Genomic DNA, 24,417 nt, shown 5'->3' with positions numbered 1-24,417 from the left:
GTGCTGGCTATTGCTGTGCTCTGCTGTGTGACAGTCCCACATGCGCTGGCTGTCCAGCTTAGAAAACGAATGTTTGTTTGCTGTCCCTGGGAGTTCTTGTCCCGTGTTTCCTAGTGGAACATAGGTTTGTTGTATATGGCTGCAGATGTATGCACAGAGGGAGGAAAGTACAAATAGAAAAATTACTCCGTACTGAAAAAATTAGCATTTCTGTGGAAGAAAAACATCACTTTTTCAATTAGGCCCTTTTCATCACATGTATACTTCACCAGGCCTCTTTCTATGTGCCTGAGCGTTTAAACAAGTCGCAAACCAGATGGACAAAACGAGGCATTGAAAGGCAATTTGCTTCCCATAATATCTTATTTCCCGTGCTGCTGAATAGGTGTGTGTGGATAAGGAGGTTTCTTTTGTGGCGGCACAGGTGCGCCGTGGCTCTGCGGCAGAGGCAGGGCCGGTGCTTGAGACGAGCCAGTTGCCATGGAAACAATTATGATGTCACGAATTCAGGGCAGTGACTTCACTGCAGTCTACTCTATTCTCAGCTTTCCTCAGCTCTGGCGCGGTGATAAGCGTCTCTGTGTGATCCTGGGGCTTGTTTATTCAGTAACAGCAACTAACGTGCTCCAGGTCCTCAAATTAAACCTAATGGCTGCTTACTATAAATTCACCACCCCCCTCAAAGCTGAGATATTACATCTGTCTTTATCTTGACCTTTTTATCTGCGTTAGCCCCAAAAGCATTCTGATGTGTTGCGAATGGAGAGGAAAATGCTTTTGTAGCTAGCTGAGAGGGATGCTTGTACTTCTAAAACTGAAAATGGGAGCATAGTAGTGATCTGCTACATCTTCTCCCAGAAGAATTTGTTCAATTCTGGCTTGCCTTTCTTTGTCCTATTCTTTCTTGAAGCAGACAAAATGTTTTCCTGCTCTCATTTAAGGGCCTGTTGACCTGCAGGTTGTACCAGGAAACTTCCTGCCCATCAGCCTTTGGAAATGGTCAGCTGTTTCTGCTCCCTGAGTATTTCCATTTGTCGCTGGGTTGCGCACCTCCATTTCATTTCGCAGGTAGCAGTGCTGGCTGCATTCAGTGTGGCGTCCTCTGCTGCATTCTGATAGCCAAAGAGAAGTATTTAGCATTTTTCCCATGTTAGTGAAGTGGTAGGATTTCCAAATTTAGCCTCCAATAAAATGTGATTAAAAACGTTGAGCTTAACTGGGGTGCTTTTAGTTTGTTAGCATAACCAAGTGTCTGTTTAATGCTGGCTTAATGGCTTAACTCGGAGGTTGCCTGAGACTTCTAGGCCATCAGACTTCTTATGTTATCACTGAGTAGCACAAAGTATGTTTAAGTGGCATGCCAGGTATTTTTTTTAACGTCTTGCATTGGCAAGAGAAAGGTTGTTCACCTTTTGCTTCTGTTCAACAAAGGTGGTTTCTGTAGGACTGAAATTTGTTGTTATTAGAAAGCCTTTCAGCACTCTTACAAAAAGAGAAAATGTAGGATGTGTGGATTTCTTCTCGTGCCTTAGTACTGTGGTTATCATTTGCATTAAATTGTATTGAGCATCCATCCATTTATCGGAGGTTAGAATTAAATGACCTCTTCACATTTTTCTTCCTCTGAAGAAAGATGGAGACTTGAAATCATCCACCAGCAAATGGGAGAATGTCGCAGGCAGCCTGCGAGGAAGATGAAAAACATCTGGAAAGTTAAAGTTGCAGTTGTCTCTGTAGACGAGGAAAAAAAAAACGTTGTGTAGCTTGTCATTTCTGATGAGCTTATTGTGGAAGTTGAATTCTGGCATGTTGCAACCGGAGTTTGTGATTGAGATGTCGTAATAAGCTTCTAATACAGAGGTGACTGTAAAACGCTGTTGCAGGTGCTATTGTTCCCATTACCTACTTGAAGATGTGCTGGTTTATGCTTAGTTAACAGTTGTGCTTAGTAGGTATTTTCTTTAGTCAGTATGAACATGTTATTGCCAAGATAGCTTGAATTAAAATCTCTATACGTTGGTTTTTTTTCCCCTAAAAATGCAGATGGTTTATCTGCATGTAATGCCTGTTTTATTAATTTGAGAGTACTGATACAATTTGATTGCTGAATCTTTTGGTACTGAGGTCTATGTACTTTTCAGCATAGCACTTTGTAATTTAGCTGTTACGTTTTTTCAGTTCATTTCTAAACACTAAGCTATTGGGAGGAATAGAGCTTTCTTAATGACAAACTGGCATAACAATACATGAAAAATTGCTAACTGAAAACCCCAACTTTTTAGTCACATGGAGATTAGATCATTCAGTTCCCAGCAGTGTTTGCCTGAGCTAGTGTTACATTTAGAAATAGCGCTGTGGCAGTTATTATCGGGCTGAATATAGTTGGAATCTAAAGCTCTGGACTGCAGGTGCCTCGGCAGTGAAAATTCCCCTCATGTGAGGGGGGAGCATAGGCAGCTTTCTAGAATGCTTGGGGAAAATGATCACCTTACTTGTGAAAAAGAATGGAAGCTTGGAATGGAAAAAGAGAAAATCAGTTTTACAGTGCAAGTGCCCATATTGTCTTTTATGAACAGGCAGGCTTATGACCTATCTGCGGTGTATAGATCAGAAAGGATGTTGCTGTTTCAGACTTCATATTTAGGAGAATGGGATGATGAGTGTCATGATGGGGAAGGAAGATGCACCCCTCACCCTCTCTCTTTTTTTTTTTTTTTTAATTTTTTTAAATAATGAAATGGAACAACAGAAGCTCTCAGTATTCTTTATTCCACTCTTAATTCCTCTATGAGGACCAGTTATGTTCTGGGACCCAGAAAATAAGCGAACTAATCAGAACAGTTTCATTTCAGTGCTGCTGATTTTTAATAGCAAATAAAACATGAAAATTACCTAATACATTAGTACCAAATTCTGCATGCTTAGGTTCTAGATTTTGTAAAAGCAATCTTGTAAGTTAGTACTAATGCTGGTATTCCATGAAAGAGAGTGGTAATGTTGGTGGAAATATGGATGGGTAATTAGCTTGCATTACATGACTCAGCAGCTAAGAGTGGTTTATATTGGATTGTTCAGTGGCTGGGGCTACTGTTGGTGATCTGGTACTTCTGGCTGCAGCTCTGAAGGCTTTTTCTTTGGATCAGCAGTTCTGGAGGAATCTAGGTGTGAAGGGCTAACGTGCTCGTTTTAGTTACTTTACCTGTTTTGCAGCCCAGAGACGCATTTGGGTCAGATTGGGATGTATGAAAGAGGAGTTAACAGAAGAAAGCAAAGTCTTGATTGAGGGGCTGCTTGCTACCCTGGAAAGGTTGGAAGGCTGCAGATATCAGGGAGGTGTTGTTTCAGGGACTACGCTTGGTAGAAAGATTGAGTTTCTAAACTTGGTCCTACTTGGGTTCCCACCTGACCTATCAACATGTCCATCTGTCGTGGTTCTGAATAGCAGGTGACCTTACCCACAGTTCCTCTGCTGCCTCCAGTCTGCTGGGGAAAGCTGTGAGCAACAGCACAGACACCCCTTCAGAAGTGCCCTGTCGTCTCATAACAAAACCTCTGTCTTGAGAGGCATTTATTGGCTTCATAAATTGCTATGTGCTTTGCAAAGACCTATCTCGAAAATTCGGTGTATGACCTTACAAAGCAGTAAAGATTTGAAATTTGATGTTGCGCAGGCAATCAACAGAATGTTCCTTAGTGCAGGGAAGCTGGCTGTAACAAGCACATTTCAAAGTTGCTATTGATGAGTTCTGACAAACACGATGTTAATTGGGAACCTTGAGAGAATGTCCATGAGTTTGTGCATAGAGATGAAGGGTCCTCCCCACCCCTCGGACTGTTTGGGAAGTACTGTGGGATGCCAGGATGACATGGTTATCCTGACATGGTTATCCTGGCCTCAGCAGGCTGCCTGGCTCACTTTTTTTCAGCTCTCATTCAGATTACCCAGCAGCCCTTGTGCTTTGCTATGATCAAACGATACAGCCCTCATGGAAAAATGTGCTGCTCAAAGCTCTGTGTGGCTCCTGTAGCCAACTTGATCTATACAATGGGAAATAGGAAAGCCTTTTTTATCTGATTAAACAGCCGACATTGGCATGAAATCGCCTTTTTAATATCAACTTGCTGGAAGTGCTATGACAATACAAATACCTTTTTTTCATTGTTGGGAAAGCAAAAAAAAAAAAAAAAAAAAAAAAAAAAAAAAAAAAAGACGAAAACAAAAAGCCAACCAACGTTTCCTCATTTCATGTATTACTGCCAGAACGTTCTTTGATGTTCTTTGAGTTTAATCATCAGATGTGATAGCATGGTTCTACCTTTTGAATTGCTGTTAGCTGCTAGCATCCATGCTTCACAAGGATGTTTTACTGGTGATCTCAGTTATTGTTTCTTCTTGCTTGCAATACGTTAAATGAATTGATAACAAAATGAAACATGTTTCAGCAGTAATCATTAAATTGCAGATAATGAATCATCAATTTAGGAAATTGCCATGCCTGTTTTTAGCATCCACTGCATTTGTAGATTTGTGTGCAAGGTGCCTTTTCTGGAGAAAAAGGGCATTCTTTATCAGCTACCTGTCCTTTTGGCATGAAGTTGTGATTTCACTGAAACAAGTATGTTGCTAGCTGTTCAAGTACTGCATTCCCATGCATCTTGTTTTTTGCCCCCAGCACAGTAGAAGGTACTGCACCTAAGGCAAAAAGCTGAAGAAGCTAGCTATTCTAATATCACACTCAAATAGAAAAGGTGATGGTGATGTAGTCCTTGGGGATTTCCAGACTGTTACAGGAACTGTCTTAGAATAAACCATGTTCTGAGTTCAGAACTTCTCTTTAGAAAACTAATGTAAATCCTGGGAAATGCTTGCTCTCTGATACACACACAAATGATACCTTAGAAGCAAATATGTATGTGGTTAACAGGACAAAATTCAACAAAGATGTCTTTATAAACCTGAAAGCAATTCAGTTAGCCTGCTTGTATTTACTTTTAAGAGCTTTGAGTGTATTCCTAACTAATATGAAACCTACTGAGATGTCCCTACTGAGTCTCCTACTGCATTTGGATGCATTGGGTGGTCGCTAAAGTGCTGAAGCTGGACATCTGTTCCAAAAAGTAGCCCAGAACAGTGCTCTCTGTGTATCCAGATTCCCATGCACAGCAAGCACCGTGGAGTTTCCGTGATTAGTCTATGATCAGTACAATTGCAAATGAAAACCACTAGTAATGGCCTCACGTAGGGTGATGGCCAGTGTCAGGTGGCTGTTTAATAACGTTAGGTGATCCAGTTTTTAAAGAACATTGCATTTGCTGGGAAGTTAGGTTCCCTCTGTATTAAACCTCTGTAGTGAAGGAAAGATTAATTTCAGTAATATAAGCACAGCTTTTATGATTAAGCTGGTTGGTTTGTTCTGCTTTTTCTAGTTAATTCTGGGTTTTGAGGCTTGGAGAAGGAGATATTTTTAGGCACTTTTCTTAAAATCTTGCTTAATGTTCTCTCCTTCCTCACCAAATGCACGCACATACTTGTTTCTGCTGCAGTGCTATGGGTGGAGGAAAAGATGAGGGGAGAAGCACAAAGGCAGAGGAGCAAGTTATCAGGAAGTCTTCATGAAATCTAAGGAAACAGGAGAAAGATACAGCAAGAAAAGAATACTCCACGTATTCTTCAGCCTATAACAGCGCATCGTGTGGGTGAACCTCACTCATGATGCAGCAGGTATGGAGAGATACTTGCTTTGTTATAGTTTCAAAGTGTTTTTGGGCTAAATGCTTCTTGAGAGAAAAGAAATGTGAAGAAGGAATCTTAAAGTCAGTGGACTTATTCTAGGTTTTCTTCCCTTTTTATTAGCCACTAATGTATGCAATTAAAAAAAAAAAAGAGCAGCGTTCAAGCAGAGCAATCTCAAGATTTTAGGCAGATTGGCATTTGGCTGCCCAGGTTTGTGGTGTTTGCATTGGCCTCTATTTGTATCCATTGGCTTCTTAGATAGCATTGAATGCATAGGAAAAAATAGTGTATTTTGTATGTAGGCAGAAAAAAATAATTTTTCTGATAAACATATGAGCCTGATTATCTAGTTAGACTGGAGAGAAGTATCCCTGAAATGGTATCTTTAAACAGTTGTCCACAGAGCTTCCTGCAGAGGAAAGAGCATTGATGGGAACATTATTGGTCTCGGGGAAGATCACGAGGTTTCCTATGTGATTTCTAAGGATGATTTCAGTTCTGAGTGCGTAGAGCTTTGTGATTGTGGCACGTTTTTTTCAAGCTGAAGGAATTCCCATTACCAGCGTGTTTTACTAGGTACACGTATGTAATAATAGTTCTGTTCTTTAGTCTAGAATGAAATCAAATCTAGAGGCTATTCAGCTCAACCAGCTGAACTCAAGTGGTGGTGTTTTGTTTTCATTTGTGCACTACCTGCCCTAGAAGAGAGGGAACGCACAGAGCCGTTAGGAAGAACGTGGATATCTGATATTTTCATTTCCTGAACCTTTGCTGGAGAAGCCGTGTTGGATGTGTTTCTTTTCCATATTTAAAAGAGACATCCTGAACACTTGATTATTTAAATACTAAGATGATGTGCCACTGCAGAGGCTTTTTCTTCTCATACTGCTTTCATTCAATAAGATGCGCATTTTTTCTATATAAATGAACTCATATTCAGCAGCGCAATTGAATTCCCCTCTCCCTTTCTTCCTGCTGTAACGCTGGCAAGCAGTTTAGTTCATCCAGGTGTCAGTGCTTTTAGCCGTGTGATCACAATTTCCTAATGAGGGGTGGAAACCGTAAGAACTGGTTTGAAATCACTTTTCAAGTTTCAAAAAGAAAAAAGGAGCAAAGCTATCTTAAAATTAACAGCTGGAGTATTTCTTTCTTTATGGCACTTCAAAAGGGAAAGAATAGAGATGGATATATATATTTTTTTTTTTGCTTGTATGAATGAAACCTTTCTCAGCTTTCCTCCTATTTTTCTCTAACGTTCAACCCCCCATTTTTATCATAGAAATGTAATTCCTCCTCTGACTTTCCTCTGCGGTTTGTTCTCTGTGACGCAAGCGTGGCTCGCTTGTCGCAATCTGATTCTTTGCCTTTCAGTTTTGCTCACCTATTTTCCCCGTGTCTCCACTTATTTTTTTGGTAATGCTGCCATTGTTTATTAGTTTTAACTATCTTTTCAGTGAGATTTCTGGCTCTGTGGGTGTGGAAGCAATGCAAATAGGACGCAAACATAAGGCCATGCCTAGCGGCTGCGGGGCGCTTAGCGATGCCTTCACAATAGCGCTCCGCCTCAGCCTGTGAATAAAAAGCTTAAGTGAGAAATGTATTGCTAGATTTCAGTTGTTTTCTTTTGACACTCGGGAGGACGGGATCCCATTTGATAATTATTTGAATGTTTTGCTGTAGACTCCTTTTTATTTTATTTTCTGTGAAAATGTTTCTATTAGGAGCATTGGTAATTTTTTTTCTTCTTTATTCTCATTTCTTGGGGAGTTTGGGAGACTCAACCACCCAGGCTTGCAGGATCATTGAGTAAAAACTCAAACTGAAGCAACTAGCTCCTGACCTCACTCATGAGCTACGAGTTGTTGGCTCGTTTACATATGATCATGGAGGGACAGCAGCAGTGCTAGGTCAGAACACCTGGGCTATATTGATGCTTGAAATGCATTTTTTTTTTTTTTTTTTTTTCCCCTCTAAGAAGTAAAAGCAACATGTGCTTCCAACTACAGGATACTTGTGTCACATTCCCAGGGATTGATGAGGCTCCCTTGAGCTGCCACACTGGGGTGCGATGTTTTCATTAGACAAGTCTGATTTTTACATGGTGGGTTGTTGAGCAGTTAAGGCAGGTGATGGACTACATGTGTATGGACGTTTTTAGTAAGCACGGTATTTTAATGACTTGAGCAGCAGCACTATTATGTCTTCTGTGTACCTGAGAGAGTAAGAAGTGTTTTGAAAGGAGAGCTGAGACAGGGTGCTGCGTAATACCTTGTGTCACTTGTAAACGGGCATGGGTTGGGTGGGTAAGGGTACATGGTACCCTTACGGAGTCTCAACACAAAGAACATATATATAGTCAGACTGCTTGTAGCACTGATACGTTTGTTTCTGCTCACTGTAATGTCCTAGGAGTTAAGAAGGTGGTCTGAGTTTACAGTAAGAAAAGCCTGTTTTGTATTTACAGTGGCCTAGCAAGAAAGTTTTTTGCCCTTTCAAAGTCTCGGTTGGAAAAGGCAGTCTGTAAATGTATTACAACTCAGGATTGTAAACTGACAGTATGATGCAGAACTGCAGTTGAATGCCAGAAGTTAAACTTGCAGTAGAAGCAAATTTTCATGTGCTTTTGCTTTGAAATGAGCCATTCTGATATTTAAAACAGTAGTTGGGAACAACCTTCCCTGAGTTTTCAGATGGAGGCAGTTTGGTTGCTTTTCAGTTGGGTAGCGATTCAGAGACATACTCTGCCTTGCTGAAGTCAAGAATGTGAAGATAATTCTGGAAGAATGCCCTCTTCTCATCAGAGGGGTCTATCAGTATGGCAGACTTTAATTTGGGACAAAGCTGAGAGGACACATGTTGAGAAATGATTGGGCAGGTCTGAAATTTCTTACTGAGGATCAACCTCTCCATGCCTGCTGCTCAGTATCAAGGCTACTCTTAATACTGAAATGTGAAGGAGCCTAAATGAATACTATTTCTGAACTTGTGCAGTTTGTTGGAGTAGCTGCCATTCTGGAGGAAGACTGCTTTGTCTTATACAATAAATATCTTAATGTGCTATTTAATAGCAACCAAAAGCAAATTGTATCACAAGGTAAAGAATTTTCCTTTTATGAAGTTGTCTAGCTCTGATTACTTTCTGTTTAGAATGGGGAGCCTGTCAGTGTCAAATTTAGCTTCAGCATCCTTCAGCACTGTGAAGCTAGCAGGTCTAGTTCATCAGTACTACAAGGTACATGGTTGCTTTTCACTTGAAAGATAATATATTTTCAACTGTGGTATTTCAAATCAGTTTAATGACATTGTAAATGTAACAAGAGGGTCTGGGAATGATATCACAACTCATTCATAGTTGACACTTATTTTTGCATGAAGACTAAGGAGAACAGCATGCCTGGTCATTGGGATTCTGATGAAATTTGATAGATGAGCAAAAGAATAACCGCTTGTACTTGGATGAATAAAAATACTCGGAAGAATCCTTTGTAGAACCACAGAACAGCACAAGTCATGAGAAGTTATTTTTTCCTTTTCCAAATCAGGAATTTGGTGCACTTCTGGAAATTTGCTGGGAGCTGGAAAATTCAGCTTTTCAAGGTACCATAGTAAACCAATGATCTTAGCATTGTCTTTGTGCTTTCTGTGTCAGAGGCTCCCAGGTCTCTGAGCTTTGATTTTGGAGCTGGCAACTGAGAGGCATGGCCTATTATAGGAGTATCACAGCTCTTAATATCTAGCCGTCACCACCAAATTTTAATGTTCCTGTTGTGTAGGGATAATTTTGTCTCAACTGAAATCCCTTGAGGGGGTTTGTTTCATAAGCACTAGCAGGATTTTTTCCTCGAACAAAATTCCACCCCTGAGGTGTTGCTGGTTCTTTGTTGCATTACAGATACTTGCATTTACTTTGCACATATTCAGCTGCAGCTATTTCGTATAGATAATGCAGTTGCAGTGAAAGGTTTTGGGTATTGTTGGTAAGTGAGCTAGGAAATGAGAAAACCAGTTCAATGTGGTAAATACTAGGCTGTTAACTGGAAGGCAAAGAAGTAAGATAGAAAACGTATTAAATGGAGCAGCAGTATTGTTTTGGCACCTATATGATGTGTTGGCACAGCAAGCAGAAGTTTGAAATGCTAGGTTCCATCACAAAGCAAGACGAAATGAAATAAGAGCATTAAGGTGAGGGTTGATTATGAAGTAATTAGTATGCCCTAAGTAATTAGTATTACTTAAGTAATCCCTATCATTGTCCCAGTGATAAAAGGTATTTCTAACCGCCTCTGGCTCCATACACAAAGGTGTGTTCCTTTGCTTTTCCAGCCAAAGAAACAGCAAATGTCTTGCATTTAATTTTTTTAGATGCTGATTTTTGAGTCCTCAGTCTTTGTTATTCTATATTCATTTTGTAGTTTTCATAGAGCATTATTCAAGCTACAATAACCCTTTGCGGCATTTGGCTTTCATTGCACTGTCTCTTCAGCTTTTGGTTGTCTGATTGCTGTTAGATATCTGCATTGTGGTATGCAGCTAGCTTTTCATAGCTCTTTTGGCTATTTTGGAGCTTATAGCACTTAAAGATCACAGATGTAGTAATCTAGCAGTGATGACTTTAATCTTTTATTTTGAATTCTCAATGATAAGAACTAGTAGGAATAAAAAGCATGGCTACTAAGAAAGCTTTGACTCTGCATTACGTCAGCCTCCTGAAAAAGAAATGACATACCAGATAGAAAAGCTATTGTACCGGTGTGCTTTTTTGAAGGAATTAATAGTGAACGCTTTTAAAAGTATCCTTCATTATCAACCAAAATCTGTGGATGGGTAAGTCACTAACAGTGCACTGCAGAAGGTAATCCATTGTCAGAAGGACTTAGAACACTCTTCTTAGGTGGCATTTGTGTACTGCCTGGTATGAGCTGCTGATTTTGTGGAGCACTGATCGTGTATCTGTGATATCTTAATCAGTTGCTGTTAAAATGAAGATGATGTCAAATGTTCATTCTTGCCAATTCAGTATAGTAAGACAAGATTGAATAAATGAAGAGGAAATGAGTCAGTCTTCATTTAAATACCAAGCCACAAATGGTGCACAAAACCCTGACGTGAGGGAAGTCCTTCCCCCTTCTCTAGTTTCCTTTTAGTCTTCTGGCTTCTCTAAAATAAACAAGAAGTGTTTTTAGTTGCCATGGAATTTGTGTGGTGTCAAGACAAGAGGTAGATAGTCTCTTGTAATTCTAAAGGAGGTATCAGGGATGCATAATTCTCTTGGTACAAAAAAAGTGTTATCACACAGTAAAACAATACATAGTTTTTTGGTTTTTTTTTTTTTACTGTTTAACTGAAGCTCTGGATGACACTGGAGCCATAAGTCTCAAGGCAGCTGTTTTTATAAGCTTGATTTGACTGTTTGTAATAAGGAAGCTGGTTCCTTGTTTTTCTGTTTTATCAGATACAGAAAGCTTAAGTAAACTCCTTGGCTGAGTTTGGGGCTACTTGACAGACTGTCCCCCATATGGACCAAGTCTTGCCTTGTTTTGAGGACAGAAGTTCTATCTAATCCTGTGTTTCTATAAGCAGAATGTACCCGTCTTCACTGTTCCAACAGTAACTTCTTTTCCCAAGAGCGGCAGCTGCTATGGGAGAAGAGTTACAGAAAACCGTAACCAAGAAAACTCTCCAAACTAAACAATAGTTTTGAAAGCTGACACTGGTTTTATTGCAGCGCTGGGTGTATGGGAGCCTCTCCATCTAGTATAGATGCACCAGAGCTAAATCACCCTCATTATATACATTTAACATGTGAATATTTGTGAGGTTTCCGTTAAGTTTCCACCTATTCCCAGAATTGTCGTACATATTAAATTCTACCATTTTGCATGCACTGTTTACTTAAGGGATTCTTGCAATTGGTCTTTATTGGTCTCTCAGTTTGCCTGTATATGGTACCAATGTTCAGGAACATCTACTGCTCTTTGGTGTCTCCCCACAGGGTTTACACAAAGGGGCCTGTGCTTTGAATGCTAACTAAATAGTTAGTCTCTGGTATCAGACAGACGGAGAAGCCAAAACAGTGGAGGCCTTCCAGCCCACAGACCTTGAGTTGGTGGCCCTGAGTGTAGGGAACACTGATAGAGCAGCTGCCCTGTGGACTTCTGCTTCTTCTGTGTCAGTAGCAAGTCTGTAAGAACATCCATCTAAGAAAAGCTGCTCAGGGAGCATTTCCTTCTCTCAGAGCCATTTTTCCTTTCTGAAAAAGGTTTCAAAGATGGAAATAGCTGTTGACTGCTTGTCAGATGGCACTGTTTTACTGTTGACTTTTGAACTTACAAATCTTAGAGGAAACTTAGAAGAAATGGAGGAGCAACCCAATGTTGGTAAAGTATCTTTAGAATGAAAAAAAAAATAAAATTGCCTAACTGCTTAGAGTTCTGGTTTGATTTCTGTAGACTTCATAAAGTCCGGAGTTCATGGTTTGGTTTGACTGGGAAAGGATCTCAAGCTTAAAAAGAGAATGAGAATGTAGGGGTCTTATGGTTGTGGTGTGGGTGGGGAGCTTTGTTTGCTTTTACTGTGGGCCTGGGATAGCCCTTAAGTCTGGTGTATTTTAAACCCCAAATACCAGAGCAATTACCTGGTTTTGGTAACATGGTTTCTGGGTATGTTCTCCGAAGGATGCCCAACAGATATGTACAGCGAAGAGAAGGAAATAGTTGGAGAGGAAATACATAATTCTCATAGTCGCTTAGAGAATAGAATGCCTCTGAGTAGAAGGGTGACTGCTGTGCACATCACAGGAGGAGGAAAACTCTACAGAAGTGATTTATACAATATACATATTCCCTGTATGAAAGCTAAGTGAGCTTATGCCTGGAAGCTGCACTAAGAAAATAAACGATGAGACTTCTTTTTAACTTTAAAATATTACCACTGCTGCCTCCAGTCAGTGTCATGATGAATGACTTGTTTTAATGCTCTGTATTTGGGATTAATGCAGTATTCTTTATTTGGTTTGCTTTGTGTACTGTTCCTTGATGACTGATTCAAGTATGGGATATGACTGCACTGCTTGTTGCCCTAAATGTTAAATGTTAGGTGTACTCCAGGAGTATTCAGAAGATGTACTTTGCACCTTGTGTGCATTATAAAATAGTTTAGGACCAACCTGCTGAAGTTTTTTGACTGTTCTGTATCTCTGTAGTGTCATGATAGGTGTTGGCTGTCTGTTGTTTATTTTCTATCTGTATACTTGAAAGGTTCTTCATCCTGCTTTTAGCTGAGATTTGTCAGATGTTGTTTTTCAGGACCACTTTAAGAAAGATGAAATAAGGTATACAAATCAGATCTTCTACTGCATTAAGGAGATATTTATTATCTCTGTCTTTAGTAGGGTCTGCTTCTTGTACATTGATTGCTTTTCTGAAATCTTTGCAGTTTTCAACCAATCTGACAGAAAGGCAAGCATAGTTAAAAAATGTTCTGCAGGTTCCATGAAAGTAGGTAAGGAGATGAGAGAGATCCCAGGGAGGTGCTTTGAGAGGAAGATGGACTCATGTTACAGACATTTAAGAGTTAACATTATTAAAGCTATCCTTAAAAATATCCTGCACAAGAAAAGATTCAGTCAAACATAATATATGAAAATTTAGTAGACAAGGCAGCGTTCACAGAATGATCCATTTAAGTTGGTCAAGACAGAAGTCCCTGTAGTCATAAACATATTTTCTTTGCCAGCTGTAGGAGCTTAAATGCCTGTGATTGCAATTCTCTTTGGAATGTGTGAGATATTTGGGTGGCAAAGATAAACTTTGTTTGCAAAGAAACAAGTGTGGGAGCAAACTAGTTACAAGAGAAGGCAGCAGAAACTTTGGATTCTATGCCACTACTGTTGCCCAAAGTTCCTTTAGTTATAGCCTCAAATACTTCAGATTTCTGTAATTAGTACACTGTGAGTATTCCAGTGCTGTCTGCTTCATATGGGTGTAACGCTGTCAGTGTTCAGAGTGTTTTGTAAGTGTAAATAATACTCAAGGGCACTTCTGCTGCACAAAACATATTTTTCTGTCTTCAGTTACTTAGATTGCTCTGGAAGCTCTTCCATCCTTTTTGCTTCCATTCTGTATGTGTAATCTGAAATACGTTGCCTAGCTTGCAAAGTGGACTTTATAGGGCAGGCTCTGTAGCTATGTGTGGACTTCCCCCAAATCACTTTTTAAAGCAGAATGATTTCATAAAACAAAACTGGTAATCATAGGAAGTAAGCTTAATATAAAGAAGCTGCATTTTTACCATTTCTTTTTTGTGATGTTTATCAGTTTACCTTACAGGTGGTATGGATTATTTTAGACTCAGGTTACCTGTATATTTGGAACTTGTCTGCCATGTCCTTTACAAAAGTAGAAAGCTCCTTTCTCAGAGAAGACGGTAAAAAAGGGTATATTTAGGGACTTAATATTAAGGGACTTGAAGCTACAAATTGTAAATTGAACAAGAAATTTGGCTTGGTCCTTAGATTTGATAACTTTGAGTCTCATTGTTTTCCCTGATATACAGAAGATTTTTCATAGATATCTGATCTCCTGACGAATTAGTACAGGTTCTGAAGTGATAACATGGAATCCTGCCTTGAAAAGCAATGGCAGTGTGAGAGGGGAGATCTCTCTGTGAAGCACAGTGACAGCTGAACTCTAAGTCAGAGGTGGTGCTGGCAGTCTGCAAGACCCTTGCTTGGCTGTATGTTAGTGTGCATGTTGATACCATTTGTGTGGTCTAATTGAGCATTTGGGTTTTTAAACAATGTGCAGGGTCATCAAAGAGGGGATATACTTAAAATGGAGACTATGGGTGTTATAGGAAAGGAAGGGAATTGTGTTAAGTTGTGAAATTTATTTAAAGAATTTGAGTTCGGATACCTTGTTTTGTTCAAAGGGACAGAAGATCTCAAGTCAGAACAGAAAAATGATGAGAAGAGTATTACCAAGAGGGCATATTGCAGAAAGTAGCATCCGTAATGCAGTCTGAAAATAGCATGCTATAGAAATAGTGTGCATGTATGTTGTCAGAGTATGTAAATCAGTAAGGAGACAGGGTAATTGTCAATAAGGGACAGCTTAAGATCCTTACGCATTAGAAATCTTCTATGGAATTAACTTCACGTGATTAACTATTAATAATTTATTGTGATATTGACACACGTGTCAGTACACTTTGCAATCTCGTATTTTATTGCAAATATTATTGGCAAGCAATTTCAGTATATACATCATAGATAAAAATCCACAGAGGAATATATAAATTGCATCCGTGTAGCTGCTGCACAGTACAGAGGGGAGGAGGCGGCCTAGAGAGAACAAAAAAGATGCTTGAGAAAAGTGCGGGCTGCAGTTACGAATTATTTCATCTAAGTATTGCCTATGGCATGGATATTTAAAGAGGGCGAAAAGCCGAATATATTACGAGCACTAATATTAACCGCTGTTGGAGCGTGCTCAGCCAATTTAAAGCAGAGGGGACCAAACTTGGAAGCCTGCCTCATACATGCCCTAGCGTTTTTCCTCCTGCTCACCACGTTCTGGGCGCTGCGTGTCTCTAAGGCAGCGCTTGTCATCGCTCCCGGTTTGTAGGAGCTGGTGGCCCTGCCTTGTGGCCAGGCCTGTGAGCTGGCCCCGCAGATGGCGCTGGCTCTGCTGCTCCTGCTGCTGGCCGGGTGCTGTGCTGGGAATGCTGATGGGGCTGTCTGGAAAATGTGTGCCTTTCAGGTGGCTGCTGGAAACCAGATGGTTTTTGATAAGATTTTGATAAATGTATTGGGATCCATCGAGAGTAAGATTTAACATGAAAATAAATAAAGAGCACCCAGGGGAGTAATTCTATTGTGTTTATATTCCATAGTTCAGATAGGGTTTTTTCTATTTTTGTTCCGTTCCTTCTACCTTTCTTAATAAGAGCGCGGGACAATTTATCCGCACGATGAAATTATATGAAATGTTTTCTGCCCCTTTTTTGAATCCAAAACCTTCAGCGATGCATATAGCACGAGTGCATTTTCAAAGGAAAACTCTTTGAAGTCCTTTTTTCTTTTTTCTTTCTTTGTGTCTCTGTCTCCCCCTTTCTCCATCTTTCCCCCCCCCTTCTCTCTGTCTGTCAAGTTCAAGAGCAGCTCAGATGCCATGAATTAAGTGAAGCACAAAAGGGGAAAAGGAGACCCTTTTGAAGAACAAAGGCCTCCCATTAGGCTGCCGTGTTCTTTCTCTGACCAAAATTGCTCCCTACATGGTTTTTATTGCTGTCCGCATGCTTGGCACATAAGGTAAATACAGTAGGACCCTCGTTACCTCACACTCTCTCTTCCTCTTCCCTCTTCAATAAATGTTTTGTCTCTTTGATGTCCCTAGTAATTCTTATACTGATTGTTCCCACCCTCATAAAAGCCCCAGGGGTAGTCATGGTGGTGGATAGCATTAGATACTGTGTAAATGCTTCCAGAAAAGAAGACAAACTGCAGCTAAAGAATTTATTTCAGGTGGAAGAGAATGGGAAGGAAATACAGATGTTTTCTTTTCTTCTTAACATGTTGTCTCTGTGTCCTGGCTACACTTGCATATTCCACTGAAGTTCACAATTCCTTCCAGTTTGTTTCAAAAAAAGAACAGAGAAATAGGATTTAATCAGAGTTATGAGGAAATGCACACCATGAGACTTTAAAGGTATAGAAATCTCTTCTTGAGCCTTCTTGGTGGATCATTTTTTGTCATTTATAATTTTGACAGCTATTTGTTCCAGAGTTCTGGTGAGAAGTACCAGCTAAGGTTCAGACCTGGTCAGGTTTAAATGTGAACTTTGTAGCACGTCTCTTGAAAAGAAACCTGTCTGGCCCTCCTTAATGGAGTGACACTTAAAAACAGCATTGAGAAGGATGCATGTGTATTCAAAAACTTAAACTAGTGTAAAACACTGTGCTTTAAACCTAAAGTTTGTAATACTTGACAGAAATTTCTAATAGTTTAAAAGGCATTTTTATGATAAAGCTTTGAAAGATGAAAACAATTGCTATGGGATAGCATAATTCATGCCTAAGTTGGGTGCTTTACAATTTACAGACGATTATTTTCTGGAATTTATAATTCACCTTCTTCCAACTCGTGCTTCTTCCCAAATAAATCACTTTCAAGGTTATCTACTTGGTTTTATATGTTTGCTTTGATCTCCTAATTCTGCATTTTCACTGACAGAAAAGCATTTTTACTAGCTTGAGGAACACAGTTGAACAGGTAATGATTAAAATAAAATGTCATAGCGTTCTGGTTTTGGCACTGCTGCTTGGTGTTAGCACCTTGCCTTGTGGATTATATGCTTTTGTGAGCATGTGCTGTTTTGGTGATTCTAGATTGTGATAATTCTGGAGAAAACATCAATAAGGCTACTTAAAGAAATAACAATGACTTGAATTGGTTTATTTTGTAGATCACAAAGCAAGGAACATCTACCTTGAAATCTGACTTTTCATGGCAAGCTTGATTTATTTTTTTTCCTATGATCAAGTTGCATAAGAAATTGTGTAAGTTATGTTGTTTGTAATTAGTCAGATTTTTCTTTGCTCTGTGTGGTTGTAAGGTTTTGCACACCCACACAGGAACGTGCTCCCTGCCCCTGCAAAGGAGTTGAACTCGCGTCCCTGTCCACTTGTACCTGGCCCACTTAACTTTCTGCTAAGTGTGTGGGTGAGAAGCGATGCTGGCATTTAAGGAACTTTCACTGCGTATCTGGTTTGTTTTGATCTGTATTTTATGCAAAATCCGTAGTGTCAAGTATGCTGGTAGAGCACTGTCTAGGTAGCAGGAGTACATCTGATGCGTGTGGATGCCGTGATTAATGGCAGTGGCTGTAGTTGCCTGAGAATGGCAAACGAACCTTTGTTCTGTCATTCCTCTCCCCTATTCTGTTTTTCTGTGACGCATTCTAGTGCTCTGCCATTTCATTCCCCCTCGCTATGACCCATTTCTCTTCTAGCCTCTTCTGTTGTCATCTGACCGATGTCCTCATTCTCGGTACTGGAGCTGGACTTGCAGTCAGCTTCCCAGTCTCACAAATCCTAGCCAAGCACTGCCTCTCCATCTACCTGCAGGACTGTCCTCTTCGCTAAGCTCAGACTGGCCCCAGGAGCAGATCCTCTCCCAGATCCTGAGCAGGAGACGTGGGTGTTGGCCATGCCAGGATAGTTGCAGCAGCGGCTGGAAGCAGAGCATGGGTGGGAGATGCTGCTGTCACATCCAAGGTTCAACTAGAGCTACTGACTACTATTAATTACCAGTTGCTAGTATGGAGGTGCTTTTTAGGAATTGTGCTGCACACCAAGTTTCATTCACACACTAGACGTGACAATAGCCTGTGAGCCACTAGTCTTAAAGGACTAGGTACCATAAGAGGAGGCATTTTTAATGTAGGTGGGTCTTTACCATGTAACTTTGTAGTATGAATGTAACACTACTTGAAATTTCTAGAAAGATGCAAAGGAACTTAGATATCAGTAAATGCTACCAGTGCAGTGAACCATAAGGAGCAGATAGTGTTGAAGGAATATTTAGAAACTAACACAAGAGTGTTTTTTCCCTCATCTTGTAGTGAACTTGTGCTTTTCAAATTCCGTCCGATTATATTGTTTCTATTATGTAGAACACATGACATGTATGTGAAAAGGTAGCAATACTGTTTTGGTGGTACTGTTTCTCTATCCAATATTTAAACTCCAGAAGCAGACCACTGCGAATTTTTCATCATATGTCTGCATGAAACAGGCTGGTGGCCTGAATTTTGAGTTTTATTTGGTCATTTCTGTTCAGAGCCCTATGATGCATAGTAGAGATACTTTTCACAGAATCACAGAATCGTAGGAGTTGGAAGGGACCTCCAGAGATCATCGAGTCCAACCCCCCTGCCAAAGCAGGTTCCCTACACCAGGTCACACAAGTAGGTGTCCAAGCGGGTCTTGAATATCTCCAGAGAAGGAGACTCCACAACCTCCTTGGGCAGCCTGTTCCAGTGCTCCGTCACCCTCACCATTTGTACAGAACTTCCTATGCTGCAGTTTCTGGCCGTTCCCCCTTGTCCTGTCTCCACACACTGCTGAAAAGAGTCTGGTCTCGCCACTATGCCCCCCACACCTTAGATATTTATAGACTTGGATCAGGTCCCCTCTCAGTCTTCTTTTCTCAAGGCTAAACAGACCCAGTTCACTTAGCCTTTCTTCATAGGGGAGATGCTCCAAGCCCTTCACCATCTTTGTGGCCCTCTGCTGGACTCTTTCCAAGAGATCCCTGTCTTTTTTGTACTGGGGAGCCCAGAACTGTACACAGTACTCCAGATGAGGCCTTACCAGGGCAGAGTAGAAGGGGAAGGTCACTTCCCTTGACCTACTGGCCATGCTTTTTTTTAATGCACCCCAGAATGCCATTGGCCTTTTTGGCCATGAGGGCACACTGCTGGCTCATGGCCAACCTGTTGTCCACCAGGATGCCCAGGTCCCTCTCTGCAGAGCTCCTCTCCAGCAGCTCATCCCCCAGCCTGTATTGGTGCATGCAATTCTTCCTCCCTAGGTGTAAGACCCTACACTTGCTTTTGTTGAACCTCATCCGGTTTCTTACTGCCCAGCTCTCCAGCCTGTCCAGGTCTCGCTGAATGGCAGCACAGCCTTCAGGCGTGTCAGCCAATCCTCCCAACTTCGTATCATCAGCAAACTTGCTGAGGGTGAGCCTTTTCTGTTGAACTCTTCTTGAAATAAGCCATGAAATAATAAAACCTCTTGGTAATAGGTCTTAATTACTCAAAACACTTTTTTTTTTTTTTTTTTTTTTTTACTTACCTGAGCTGCAAATTTTCAACTGTAGTATACCTAGAGCCTTGGAGGTAGAGCTCCACAATGAAAAAGACTCCTATCGCTATTTGTGAAATAAGCTGATCATTCCCAAGAAATGGTGGTGCAAAGCCCTTCTGAGGGCATCACCATGTTGGCACTTGCAGAAACAGATTTCAGCTGAGATCCATTCCATAGCTTCAAGAACCACTGAAATGTGGCATGTGGAGATATGAATCTTTAAACCAGCTGAAATAGAGTTAGATCTACTCTTGTGAAAGTGGGAAGTGGTTGGAACTGTGGGTTTTCTGATAACAGTTTAGATGGATTTGAGCCTAACATCGCTAGAGAGATTTTGCTCTACTCTTTCACCAGTTGAGTATTTCTGCCAGTTCTGGTATCATCTGCCTCTGAGGTGATACAGCAGAAACATTCCCTCCAAGAAAAGAATCCTGTTCAGCTGGAACAGCAAGCAGTCTTTACCTCGTGACCACGAAGTCTCTAAAGCTAATAGGGAAATGCAGGGATGGAAGAGGAAGAGGGTCAGCTGTTGAAATAGCAGCTGCCATACCTGATCCAATGAGGAGATCACAGGGTGCTGTCAGTGGGTGGCTATCCCATAACCGAGTGCCTTTCTAGCCTATGTGCTGTTTTTGATGCTGTTTTTCTTTTTTCTTTTTTTTTTTTTTAATTTAAACTCCTATAACCCCCTGAAAGAGACTCTTAAACCAGATTTGGGATTCTTGTGTGCTTTTTCTAAGGGCTGTGTTCAAATTAAGGTCGTCTCTTTGCTGTTACATTTTCAAGAGCTCCCTTTTCTTGGATGTCTGTAGTATCCTGAGTGCTCCTCAGTGCTAGTGCCAAGCTGCCATATGTGACTCAGCCGTACAGATTGCCTATTTGGTACTGAGATAAAAGGATTTTCTATATCTGTAGCTTCTTCCTGTGAAATTTTTCTTTCACATTGGTGCCACCAGAAACTTCTTGAGTTTGTCTTCATTTTGAACTCTTAGTCACTTAGGAAAGGCTTGCTTATCATAGCGCTGAAATGTGGGGTTGGTTTCTTCTAGTCGTTGAGATTCTGACAGGGTCAGTCCAGGATAAATGGTCCATTACAATATCTACTCCTTCCCAGAGGGCTAATATTTCTTACTACATTCTTGGTAGAGCTTTGAAACTGTCTAACTATTCTAATCATGCAAAGTGTAAAATTTATTAAGTTAAAACTAATAGTTCTCTGCTATTTAATGTTTAGTTTCCAAACAACAATAAGCAAGTCTTCAGTCACTTTGATCTGTAGGAAGTTTTCTGAATTCTCTACCACTTTAATGTCTTCTACATGCTCCTGTTTTTGGAGTTATCAGAAATATTAAGACAGGTTCATCACCTGACTACCATGCTTGGGAGAGGTGGCTTCTGTCTCCAACTCTGGTGGCTTTTTTCCCTGTGTGACTTTGGTCAAGATATTTTATTGTAGCATTTTTTCCTCCTCTTTATCCCACACACTTTTATTTTTTGAGATGGAGACAGTGGCATCATGTTCTGGAGACTTTAGACATAACTGATACAACTAGTTCTGACTTAATCTTGCCAGTTTGGGTTCTTTTGCCTCTAGTCACTTGACTGTCTGATCTCAACAGTTCTTAATCATGTTTTTAGGGTTTGAAGAGTCTCCCAAATTACAGTAATGTGCAGTCAACCATCCCACTATAGATTACCAGTGTCCGATCCACTGAGCTGTTTTTTTTGAAGGCTGAATGCTTTGTTTTAAAGTGATAAGAAGTAGTAAGTGTTTGTTCCAAAACAAATGAACAAAAGGCAACAAAACCCCACACCAACTGTGATTCTTAATTTTTGGTGCTTATTTTCATTTTCATCTCACAGTTTAAGCTATTCCTACTCGATTATGATTTATTTGATCTCACCATCCTTCCAGTTTTTTAGTGCTGCATGTCTGAATGTGAAGATTCTTAAAGACTTATTGTATGCTCAGAACTATTTCCAGCTAATCTGCTCTGTTCTGAGATTGCAATCAGGCCATACATTTCTTTTTTACGTGGGTCATTGTGAGGCTGGAAGGATTTTCACAGATAATAACTGAGGCACTAAGGGCAAGCCCATAAAGGTATCTAGATATAGTTCTCTCTTGTGGACTTACTTTGTTAAAGGTATCATCAGGGTAGAATTGGTGCCTAATTATCTCCTGTGGATTCATGTCTTGTCCCCATGTTAGAAAGTGGAAGGTCTGAAACCAAGTCTCTTATGCCAAAAGTTAATGTTGTGAATTTTGAACTTTTTTTCATAGATCAGGATTTTACACCTTTATGAGTATTAACCCTTTCATTAGAATCTCATACTAAAAGTGAAAACGGTGGCAAAGATGGCCATGAAATCTATATTGTAATTAGATCCATTCCTTTTTCTGCTTACTGTGATGCAGCAGTCTGTACAGAGAAGATGATGGATCTTCTATCATAATCCCTCTAAGTTAGATCCTTTCTTCTGCCTATGCACCTACCTGCCTAATCTTCATTTCAGACCCTGTGAAGTGCATTACGCTGATCTTTGGATGTGCATGTAGTATTAAATTTTAGGAGATTGGCTCTCAACAGAAGGTTTTAGGTGTAGGGTACTTCTTAAGCTATAGATCCTAAACTGTTGCCTAGACTTGTACCCTTACTTAGCAGTTCTTCGTGACTGCATCTGCTCCTGGGCATAGGCCCCATGCTGGAGGAGAGCAGTCCTGCAAAATGCAGTTTTACATTGAAGTCACATGGATGCCTTCAATATCCATTCTTGGAAAGCTTAATTAACAGAACTAATTACTGTTTCAAATAGATTTTTGTTTCTCGTTGTGTGTTAATGTATGGTGTAAGTAGAAAGGCAATGAAGCCGTCATGTTTGTGGCTGCTTGTGTCTAAAGCTCATCTCTCTGAGGGAGTTATGGGCATGGCCCAACATTTCCTTTCTCCAGAAGACGTAGGCATCCGAAACAGAATCACTACTGACAGTCCACTTAATAAGTAAATCAGTTAGTGGGTAAAACTCCTGTCTCCTGGGTCACCAGTGTGCTCTGAAACGTGTGTGTGATCCCAGGCTGCTGTAGGACGGTGTTTGCGGCTGTGCTCGCTGTTGGCAGTGATGCATATGCTTTCTTCTTCGTGCAGCCTTTCGGAGGCTGTTCTGTTTGTTCCTTGGCTTGTCTTGTAGCCACAGCGTGGCTTTGCTTTGTCTCAGCTCAGAAAATTGCTGCTGCTGTTGGCTGTGCGGGTTTGTTCTGTGAGCGCAGGCTGCAGGTCTCAGGAGGAGGGCGAGCCTTGCAGTTCTAATCTCTCCGTGCCTTGCCTCTGGTCAGGCAGTGGATTGTTTTTCTGGTTTTGTTCCTCCGGGTGGCATCTGTCTTCAGGAGGAATTTCCTTGCAGCAAAGTGTAGACTGCTGAACTATGGCTGTCCCAGTATTGCTGTTTCTGACTGCTAGGCTGAATTAATTATGTGAGCAGTTATAATGTAGGTGCTCGAAATGTTTGTGGCTGTGCAAAATGGAAGGGTTGCTCTTATAGGATTGTCTTCCCTACCTCTGCGGCCTTTTTTTTTTTTTTTTTGTTATTTTTACTTCACTCTTTTAAATCTTTCTCACGATTAATAGCATCTCATTTCAAATATACAAAATTGTTTTCATGCCATTTGGGGTACCTTCTGTATCTATTAATGCTTTTTATGACCTTTTGGTCAATGTTAAGAGTGTTTCCCATGCCTTCACTGCATTTCACTACAGTTTTTCAGGCTTTACCTCACTGTGACTTTCTGGTTGGATGCTTTTGTTATAAACTAATCAACCGTTTATTTCTTGCTTAAAGTATTCTTTAACTCCATATAATTGATTTGGTATTCCTTGAAGGTTTGTCTTAAAATCCTGTTCCAAGGGAATGAAAAACTGTTATTTAAAAGATTAAGTTCCAGCTACTTCATGCACAGTATTACGGATGAGAACAGTACAGCCATGTGCAGCCAGATGTTGCAAGATCAGCGCAAACCTGACAAAGTCTAGGAGGGATTCTGCTCTTGCTAGGTAAAGACTTAAACAAATACATGTGACTTGCAGTGTTCCCCAAAGGCCTAAAGAAATGAATTCTCTCAAATCAGAGTGTGAATTCTCTGGAAAAGTTTGCTCCGCTGAGAACACCTTTCATCATCTCCAGGGACTTAAAACTATAAAGGTCTTTGGTTCAAAGCAAGCTGGAGTTTACACAAGGCAAGGGTGGAGAAATAATAAATTCAGTGAAGACTGTAGTGCACAGGTATTATGTTTCTTGGAGAAAGTGTATTTGGCTGTATTCTGTGCTAGCTGAGTTATCTTGTTCTCTGTTGAAATATTCTGATAGTAGTAAGGGAAGAGCTTTAGATGTTCACGTTTTTTAAATTAGGTTTCATTTTTAAAGAAATGAAGTTATTCTGGGCTAGAATAGTGACTTAAATCATAGGTGCCTTTAAAACTTAAGTTTTTAATTAAAAAGAAGACCCAACTCACGTAATTAAAGTCTTCCAAATACAGAACAAATATGTATTATACAGTGTTTGTATTTTTGCCCCTGCTGCTCAACAATTTTACTAAGCAGCAGCAAAGTCAAGTTAGCAGGACTTCAGGTAGTCAGAACCGATTTAGCTATTAAACAACAACAAAAAAGCATAACTTCTGTGCTTTTTGCTCATAGGGAAATCATGACTATTGATAAGTTAAAAGTACGCTGTGTACAAATAGGCTAAATACTATAAAAATAATGGAAATGTTACTTGGCCTTTTACTGGCGCATAAAATGTAGAGTAATGTTACCT

At 40.3% G+C, this 24,417-nt stretch overlaps 1 protein-coding gene across 9 annotated transcripts in view; it reads left to right on the top strand.

Moving 5' to 3' along the window:
* POU2F1 (POU class 2 homeobox 1) overlaps positions 1–24,417 on the top strand; it is a 120,760-nt gene that overhangs the window by 11,425 nt on the left and 84,918 nt on the right. For 3 of the 9 annotated variants that reach the window (XM_085240291.1, XM_085240283.1, XM_085240247.1), the window contains exon 1: positions 11,888–12,111. The exons of 1 other annotated variant lie outside the window; for it this stretch is intronic. In XM_085240291.1, the coding sequence (XP_085096417.1) occupies positions 12,003–12,111 (109 nt within the window). In that variant the 5' untranslated portion in view covers positions 11,888–12,002. Of the gene's footprint in view, positions 1–11,719; positions 12,112–24,417 lie in introns of those variants that run through there. 5 more of the 9 variants (XR_014887460.1, XM_085240240.1, XM_085240302.1 and 2 more) reach the window with 3 other exon arrangements.

Source organism: Meleagris gallopavo, chromosome 1, assembly GCF_905368555.1.
Source record: "Meleagris gallopavo chromosome 1, MGAL_WU_HG_1.1, whole genome shotgun sequence".
NCBI classification, from domain to species: domain Eukaryota; kingdom Metazoa; phylum Chordata; class Aves; order Galliformes; family Phasianidae; genus Meleagris; species Meleagris gallopavo.
Note: the sequence above shows the minus strand (reverse complement) of the source record. Positions and strands in the feature narration are given on the sequence as shown.